This window comes from Stylophora pistillata, chromosome 5 (assembly GCF_964205215.1).
Source record: "Stylophora pistillata chromosome 5, jaStyPist1.2, whole genome shotgun sequence".
Lineage (NCBI taxonomy): Eukaryota > Metazoa > Cnidaria > Anthozoa > Scleractinia > Pocilloporidae > Stylophora > Stylophora pistillata.
In genome coordinates this window covers 3,476,557-3,485,678 of record NC_142523.1, presented here as the reverse complement: position 1 = coordinate 3,485,678, position 9,122 = coordinate 3,476,557, and the positions used below count along the sequence as shown (strand labels likewise).

At 37.3% G+C, this 9,122-nt stretch overlaps 1 protein-coding gene and 4 non-coding genes across 5 annotated transcripts; all 5 read left to right on the top strand.

The window, feature by feature from the left end:
* The first annotated feature begins 940 nt into the window (after positions 1-940).
* Positions 941-9,039, top strand: LOC148729857 (uncharacterized). The gene is made up of 6 exons (XM_088760855.1): positions 941-1,001; positions 2,613-2,691; positions 3,173-3,217; positions 5,835-5,879; positions 7,520-7,557; positions 8,025-9,039. The coding sequence occupies exons 1-6, from the start codon at positions 941-943 to the stop codon at positions 9,029-9,031; spliced, it is 1,275 nt and encodes a 424-aa protein (XP_088616981.1). The 3' UTR covers positions 9,032-9,039.
* Trnaf-gaa (transfer RNA phenylalanine (anticodon GAA)) lies at positions 1,586-1,677 on the top strand. The gene has a single exon. It is a non-coding gene; the product is annotated as a tRNA-Phe (tRNA).
* Trnaf-gaa (transfer RNA phenylalanine (anticodon GAA)) lies at positions 3,977-4,069 on the top strand. The gene has a single exon. It is a non-coding gene; the product is annotated as a tRNA-Phe (tRNA).
* Trnaf-gaa (transfer RNA phenylalanine (anticodon GAA)) lies at positions 5,284-5,381 on the top strand. The gene has a single exon. It is a non-coding gene; the product is annotated as a tRNA-Phe (tRNA).
* Positions 6,904-6,996, top strand: Trnaf-gaa (transfer RNA phenylalanine (anticodon GAA)). The gene has a single exon. It is a non-coding gene; the product is annotated as a tRNA-Phe (tRNA).
* Positions 9,040-9,122: the final 83 nt, after the last annotated feature.

Here is a 9,122-nt window from a genome sequence, read left to right as displayed (position 1 = left end):
CATGGACTTCTCTTTGCTAAGGTCATATTTTAACATAACAATAACCAGAAAAGTAGATTTCATATTCTTGCGTATTCAGGTGAAATCGTAACTGTTGGAGCGAGAAATGAATAACTTAAATTTTTGTCTCGCTCTTTACTCGCCTATCCTTGCCCTCTCTGTCTCCCTCTTGCCCCGAGCTCTCCATCGCTCGATGAAATGCGCAAATAGGGACGCTTGGTTTGCAGGCTGACCTCACTGAAGCAGTACCCTCGTTCTGATTGGCTAGTTAGTCGTTACTGGGAATGACAAGCGTAGAGACATATATGTTTGATCTACACAAGCTCAACCAATAGGTTTGTGGCGGAAAACTATTTTTGCTGTAGTAATGATATACATGAAAAAATTTCGCGTCTGATTGGCTGAAAACGAGTGCATTTTTGGTGTAACGGGAGTGCAAAGTTGTAAGACAAGTGCAATTTCGAATAGGGCGCACGCTTTCAAATTTTTGTCTGTCTTGACTTCGTGTGATGCCTTTTTCGTGTGAATTATGAGAATTAACAATATGATTTCTCGTGCAATTTGTTATAATAAGCACTCGTAAAGACTACAAATTGCATTCTGAAACATTTACTCGCACGTATTGATACCCTTACCTCTACATATCAATGAAGAGATAGAATCCCCTGCATGTGTATTATCTTCTTAAATGAAATTACCTTGTCAAAAACTGGTCAACAGTGTAAGGTGCACTATTACATTCTCAACGAAGTACGCGGTACATGCAGCGTAACTCCTGAGTGAGAGTAAACGGAAATCTTAAGACGTGACAATTTTGTCTTATCTTTATAGCGTATCGTCGTGATCGTCATTTCCTTACGCTTTCATAATTGTTTAACGCCACCTATCTACATACGTGAACAGATAAGAGACAATTTTTTGATGCTCCTCCTGGATGGAGATGGTTTTGAGAGTTTCAGATAAAAATGCAGATGTCAATGAAGTTCGCAGCGGGGAGGCTCGTAAGGGTTCTTGCATCCAGGGGAGCTTAAATCTTAATGAACTAATTCCACGCAAGATCCTCCCCCGGAAATGAGCTTTGAATATTTGAAATAACGTTTGTAGGTATATTGATATGTCTGATCAAAGCGTGGGGAAAAAAAAATTAAGGAAAAAATTGCAACACGCTACTTATAACTTTTACGACTGGACCAGCCACGTAGGCTAACGCTCTAAAAACTGACAAACTTAGAAAAACAAGAGTTTCGTTTTAATTCCTACCCTCAACCCCCATAACAACTATTTCTTTATCTCTGCAAGCTCACCCTCGTCTGTCCCAAGATAGCCGTTGTGGTTTAATTCGATTCTCTTGGTATAACGAAAGAAAAAAACCTGCCCAGCTTGCAGGACAGAAATGATTCCTTTACGTGTTTTAGTGCTTGTCCCCCGCCCTTTTACGTGGTGATCCATTCGAATCGAGGAAAACCATCGAGAATTCATGAAATTATGTCTCGCTGACCATGAATTAACGTTTGATTTAAATGGCTGGTGTGGGTATGCATGCTCAGCAATGATGATAAAATAGTTATGTAATGTTATGTAACTTGCCGAGATAGCTCAGTTGGGAGAGCGTCAGACTGAAGATCTGAAGGTCCCTGGTTCAATTCTGTCAGATATGAACAATCCCGGGTCTCGGCAGCTACTTTTATTTTATTTGCTCGTCTTTTTGTTTCGTGCTATTTACCTTTCCCAATCAAATTTCTCTTTTTACAATCCAAAACCAAAGAAGAACCCTTCTCCAAAGTTTAACAGAGGTTCTCAACTGTCACAAAGATTAATCACTTAAAGTGTATTCTTTTCGCAAAAGCAAGGAAAAATCTTGCAAAATAACATCTAAAACGATAGTTCTATTTAGAGGGTCTCCGTTAGACGTAAAAGTTGACAAATTTTAATCATTAGTCATAAAAAAAGGTTAACCTTAAAAATGAATTTGTGTTGACAACAATAGAAAGATAGTAACCGTTAGCCATAAATTGGCCAAAGTTTTAACCGTTAGCCGTAAAAGCTGTCTTCCCATTGAGACTCTCTATTTAAGATCCAGTGTTCATCCGTTTTTCTTAGACTTACTGGACCCTCGGTTGAATTTGAAATTATAGTAAAAAAAAATACCTTCTTAATCATCTATTCATTCAAATTTTTCATGCGAAAACGATGTTAAATGTCCAAAGCTTATTTTATGGTGTCTTTTTCTTTTGTCTCTTCAAAATAACAAATCGTTTAATTTGTATCTATTATTACTTGAATTATTTTTTAACTAACACACCTTTTTACACAAGTGTTCAGCTTTTCCCAAGATCAATGGTAATGACAATGGTAACAATAATTAATAACAATAATAAAGGTAATAATAATAATTCGGCCTGGATGACAAAGTCGACGATGATAAAATGATATACATGATCACTACACTCGTTATCAAAAATACACAAAATTTTACAAATCTGATTGAATTGAGGAAAATCAGTATCATGAGTTCATAAGATGTCGAGTAGTCACGAATTTACTTTGCACGTTTGGTGTGAGTTACTCAGAATTGATGGTAAATAGTTATCCTTTTTTGTTGTTGCTCGAAGCATTATCACGTGCTGAGATAGCTCAATTGGGAAAGCGTCAGACTGAAGATCTGAAGGTCCCTGGTTCAATTCTGTTAAGGTACGAACAATCCGGGGTATCGGCATAGTTTTTGTTTCTTACCATTTTGCGCTATTTACCTTTCGCATTCACACTTTTTTGTTTCGTATCGTCTGGGATTTCTTTCAGTTTCCTTGATGATTTCGAAATTAATTACTAACTGAGAAGGACTGTTCTCTAAAGTTGCACAGATGTTCTCAATTGCCGTACATATTCATCACTGCGAATTTTTAAGATAACGTACTAAAGGATCCTGTACTCATACAATTCTTTTGGCCCAACTAAATCTCCTAATTGTATTTGTGGAATTCCAAATATTCTTTCATCATCATCCCCTCATGCATTGACGCAAATTTACCTTGTGCATTAAACGTATGGGCTGAACATACTCAAAAGAGATGGGGCTGACATTAAGGTGATTCCTCAGAAAAAAAAAAAGTTATCCAGTTCTTTTCTTTTTTTTCTTTTTTATTATTGCATTTATTTTTTCACTTTTCCTTAGGTGTTCATTACCAATGTTTATTTCCATAAATACAACTGAAAAAAGGTAGGTTACCATGCTTGTTTACCCCATTAATGCCTGTAATAGCACTTATCACGCGCGTCATTTTATCAGTTGACGATGCGTTTTCCGGTGGCTGGGAACGAGTGTTTTTTAGCGCAACACTTGAAAAAACCTGATAGGTAGAAAGTCTCGAGTGCATGGAAGAATTTTTATATATAATTTGTGGAAAAATAACGCAATTTTGTATGACATCGACTCAAAACGTTACTTGAGTCGTTGCTTTCAAAGTAATGATTTGCATCCTCGAGTAACGGACTTTGTGCACGCTTTCAGCCATATCTTTTTTCCCATCGATGAACGTTTTTTTATTTCTCCAATTTGAAGGGGACAATTTGTGCGCCAAAGTTATACAATAACTTTGCCTTTTTCATTCAAATTTTCTTGTTTCATATCGTCTGGGATTTCTTGCAGTTTCCTTAATGATTTCACTATTAATTACTAAAGAAGGACTGTTTTTTAAAGCTGCGCAGATGTTCTCAATTGGCTTACACATTCATCACTACCAATTCTTTTAAAGTAATACATGTGGTTCTAAAGATCTTGTGCTCAAACACTTTGTTTGGCATTACTAAACCTCGTAATTATATGTTTAATTGTATTTCAAATATTCTTTCATTATCCTTCCCTCATGCGTAGTCACAAATTTACCTTGTGCATTAAATTTTTGGGCTGAGTAGCCTCAGAAGATATGAAATTGATGGTAAAATCATTTTTTATCTGTTATAAGTTATTTCACCGCTTGCCGAGATAGCTCAGTTGGGAGAGCGTCAGACTGAAGATCTGAAGGTCCCTGCTTCAATGTCATTCTGCTCTGAACAATCCCGGGTCTCGGCAAAATTTTGGTTCCTTTCCGTTTTGCGCCATTTACCATTCTCATACAAAGTTCTTGTTTCGTATCGTCTGGGATTTTTTGAAGTCTCCTTCTTGATGATTTCAAAATTAATCACTATTTAGGGGGCCTCCGTTAGGCGTAAAAATTAACAAAAATGCTTATAACTGTAAAAGAAAAAAAAAGTTGTGCTGACGACAATACAAAGAGTTAACCGTTAGCCCTAACTTGGCTAAAATTTTAACCATTAGCCGTAAAAGCTGTCTTTACATTGAGACTCTCTTTTTAAGATCTAGTGTTCATCCGTTTTTCTTAGACTTGATGGACCCTCCGTTGAGTTGAAATTCTAGCAAAAAGAACTATTTCTTAATTATCTATTCATGCAAACTTTTCGTGCAAAAACGATGGTAAATGTCCAAAGCTTATTTTATTTTGTCTTCTTCTTTTGTGTCTTCATGATAAAAAATCGTTGAATTTGTATCTATTATTACTTGAATAATTTTTTTAACAAACACACTTTTTTACACAGATGTTCAGCTTTTCCTAAGATCAATAGTAATGAAAATAATAATAATAATTTTATTTCAAAACTTAAAACATTACAATAACTTCGCGTGGGTAATGGTTTTTCCTCTTGTACATTTCCAAATTAATTGACACGGAACACATCTGTTAAATTCGGTTCTCTAGTATCAGACTCGTATTAGACCCAAACTAACTTTGATAACAAAAATGACCTACATATAAAAATCACGAAAGCAACTATTAGTTTGTATTGAAAGAATTAAAAAAAAACAAACACGTGCATCGATATTATCCTTAAAAAGTAAATTACATTAAAAAAAATATATGACAAGGGAAATGACACTCTTACTCTGAAAAAACTGTAAAAACAAATTTTAAAAATGTCTAGCCTGTATTTTCCCTCGCATTCTCAATTAAAAAATCTGTATCGAATAACAATGGTAACAATGATAATGGTAATAATAATGATTGCGTCAATAACAAAGTCGATGATAATAAAATGATATGGATGATCATTATACTCGTTATCAAAAATACACAAAATTTTAAAAAAATCTGTTTGAATTGAGGAAAACCAGTATAATTCATAAAATGTCGGTGGTCAGGAATTTACTTTGCAGGTTTGGTGTGAGTTACGCAGAATTGATGGTAAATAGTTATTTATTATTTTTTGTTGCACATATGTCTATCACGTGCCGAGATAGCTCAGTTGGGAGAGCGTCAGACTGAAGATCTGAAGGTCCCTGGTTCAATCTATTCGTGATCAAGTACGAACAATCCCGGGTCTCGGCATACTTTTTTGTTTCTTACCGTTTTGTGCTATTTTCCTCTCTCATTCACACTTTTTTGTTTCGTATCGTCTCGGATTTCTTTCAGTTTCCTTGATGATTTCGAAATTAATTACCATAAACTGAGACAGACTGTTCTCTAAAGTTGTGCAGATGTTCTCAATTGCCGCACATATTCATCACTGCGAATTTTTAAAATAACGTACTAAAGGATTCTGTGCTCATACAATTCTTTTGGCCCAACTGAACCTCCCAATTGTATTTGTGGTATTCCAAATATTCTTTCATCATCATCCCCTCTTGCATTGACGCAAATTTACCTTGTGCATTAAACGTATGGACTGAGCATACTCAAAAGAGATGGGCTGACGTTAAGGTGATTCCTCAGGAAAAAAAAAGTTATCCAGTTCTTTTTTTTTTACATTTTATTACAATTTATTTTTTCATCTTTCCTTAGGTGTTCATTACCAATGTTTGTTTCAATAAATAGAACTGAAAAAAGGTAGGTCACCATGCTTGTTTACCCCATTTATGCCTGTACTAGCACTTATCACGCGCGACATTTCATCAGTTGACGATGCGTTTTCCGGTGTTTTTTAACGTAACACTTGAAAAAACCTGATAGGTGGAAAGTCTCGAGTGCATGGAAGAATTTTTATATATAATTTGTGGAAAAATAACGCAATTTTGTATGACATCGACTCAAAACGTTACTTGAGTCGTTGCTTTCAAAGTAATGATTTGCATCCTCGAGTAACGGACTTTGTGCACGCTTTCAGCCATATCTTTTTTCCCATCGATGAACGTTTCTTTATTTCTCCAATTTGAAGGGGACAATTTGTGCGCCAAAGTTATACAATAAAAAGCATAGGTCACCGTGCTCATTGAAGAGCTAAAGACCATCGTACCTCTCTGCCTGGTCAATTGATTGAAAACCAATACCGTGTTCTCGGAATGTGCGCGCTTGTTCTCCTGATTACGTGATTTTTATGCGCAGTGGAGGACGCGCAATATAATACTGAAAACATATTTTTAATTGTTATCGTTTATTTCTGAAGATCTGAAGGTCCCTGGTTGAATGTCGCTCTGCTCTGAACAGTCCCGGGTCTCTGCATAATTTTTTTATTTTCTGTTTTGTGCTATTTGCCTTTTTCATTCAAATTTTCTTGTTTCATATCGTCTGGGATTTCTTGCAGTTTCCTTAATGATTTCGCTATTAATTACTAAAGAAGGACTGTTCTTTAAAGCTGCGCAGATGTTCTCAATTGGCCTACACATTCATCACTACCAATTCTTTTAAAGTAATACATGTAGTTCTAAAGATCCTGTGCTCAAACAATTTGTTTGGCATTACTAAACCTCGTAATTATATGTTTAATTGTATTTCAAATATTCTTTCATTATCCTTCCCTCATGCGTAGTCACAAATTTACCTTGTGCGTTAAATTTTTGGGCTGAGTATCCTCAGAGGATATGGAATTGATGGTGAAATCATTTTTTATCTGTTATATATTATTTCACCGCTTGCCGAGATAGCTCAGTTGGGAGAGCGTCAGACTGAAGATCTGAAGGTCCCTGGTTCAGTGTCATTCTGCTCTGAACAATCCCGGGTCTCGGCAAAATTTTGGTTCCTTTCCGTTTTGCGCCATTTACCATTTTCATTCAAAGTTTCTGTTTCATATCGTCTGGAATTTCTTGCAGATTCGTTCTTGATGATTTCAAAAGTAATCACTATTTAGGGGGTCTCCGTTAGGCGTAAAAACTGACAAAAATATTTAACCATAAAAGAAAAAAAGATCGCGTTGTCAACAATAGAAAGATGTTAACTGTTAGCCATAAATTGGCCAAAGTTTTAACCGTTAGCCGTAAAAGCTGTCTTTACATTGAGACTCTCTATTTAAGACCTAGTGTTCATCCGTTTTTCTTAGACTTGATGGACACTCAGTTGAATTGAAAGTTTAGAAAAAAAAAACTATTTCTTAATTATCTATTCATGGAAACTTTTCATGCGAAAACGATGGTAAATGTCCAAAGCTTACTTTAATTTGTACTCTTCTTTTGTTTCTTCATGATAAGAAATGGTTTAATTTGTATCTATTATTACTTGAATAATTTTTTTAACTAACACACTTTTTTACACAGGTGTTCAGCTTTTACTAAGATCAATAGTAATGACAATGGTGGGATGGTCTTAATACATTCGATCCAGACATTGGCTACTTTCCAAACGGAAAAAAGTGCTGGATTATTGCAAAGCCAGAAAAGGAGGCACTTGTTAGAGAAGCCTTTAAAGCTACAGCCATTAACGTGACAGTAGAAGGGTAGAAGCATCTTGGAGCTGTGATAGGCTCAAGATATTATCTGCACGACTATGTCAACGAGAAAGTAACTAGCTGGGTCAATGAAGTTGTTCAGCTGGCTGAATTTGCACAGATTCAACCGCAGGCCAGCTATGCCGCATACACGTTTGGTTTAAAGCATCGTTGGACGTACTTCCTAAAAACTCTCCCTGATGTCCAAGATCTTCTAGAGTCACTTGAAGAGGCTATTTCCCAGGTCCTTATACCAGCAATCGTAGGCGTAAGTGTAGCAAACTGGATAGAGACGTTCTAGCACTACCAGTGCGCCTAGGCGGCCTGAGCTTGAGCAACCCCATGTCACGAGGCGGCACGTGAACATGCCTCATCTATTAAGGTGACATCTTCTCTTGTCGAACATATCATGGCTCAAACCCATCAACTACCCGACGAGTTCCTCATCGCGTCAGGGCGTCAGGCTGTCAAACATGGAAAAGCTGAAGAACTTTCAGAGATTGCAGATAATCTAAAACAAATTGTTTCACGAAAGACCAAGCAAGCTCTAGAACTAGCGCAAGAAAAAGGCTCCTCTGTATGGCTCACAGTTCTTCCCCTTCAAGAACATGGTTTCAACCTCAGCAAGAGAAAGTTTCACGATGCTGTTAAATTACGCTATGATTGGCCGTTCGATGATATTCCATCAGTGTGTGCGTGCGTGGAAAACTTCACAGTAGACCACGCAATGATTTGCAAACGAGGGGGTTTTGTTATCCAACGGCATAATGAGTTGAGAGACCTCGAGGCTGACCTTTTGAGTATAGTGTGTACCGATGTCGAGGTCGAGCCAGTTCTCCAAAACATCACTGAAGAACAACTCAGCAGAGGGTCTAATAGAGCACAAGACGCAAGATTGGACGTTCGGGCGCGTGGCTTCTGGGATCCCCAGAGCTCGGTATTCTTCGATGTGAGGATTTTCCACCCTAATGCCGAGTCTTACAAGGACCAGGAACCACAGCAGATTTATCGCATCCATGAAAACGACAAGAAGCGGCTGTACTCAAGGAGAGTGTTGGATGTTGAGCATGGCTCGTTTACGCCGCTTGTATTTACAACTACGGGAGGGATGGGGATGGAATGCATAAGATACCACAGCCGATTGGCCGAGCTGATAGCCGCCAAGAAAGGGGAACCATACTCGCAAACAATTTTATGGATCCGAGCAAAAAGATCCTTTGCCCTCCTTCGGTCGGCCTTAGTTTGCCTTCGAGGATCGCGGGTGAAGCGCCGCGCTGCGCATGACTATAATAATTGTGACGTTGAAATCGCAGCTGCCGAGGGAGCCATTGAAATTGTTTAATGCTTTTTAGCAGCCTTGTATATAGGGTTCTAGATTTTCCATTCTCCTTTCTCTTTTCTGTATAGTTTTAGATATGCTTTTAGTTATCAGA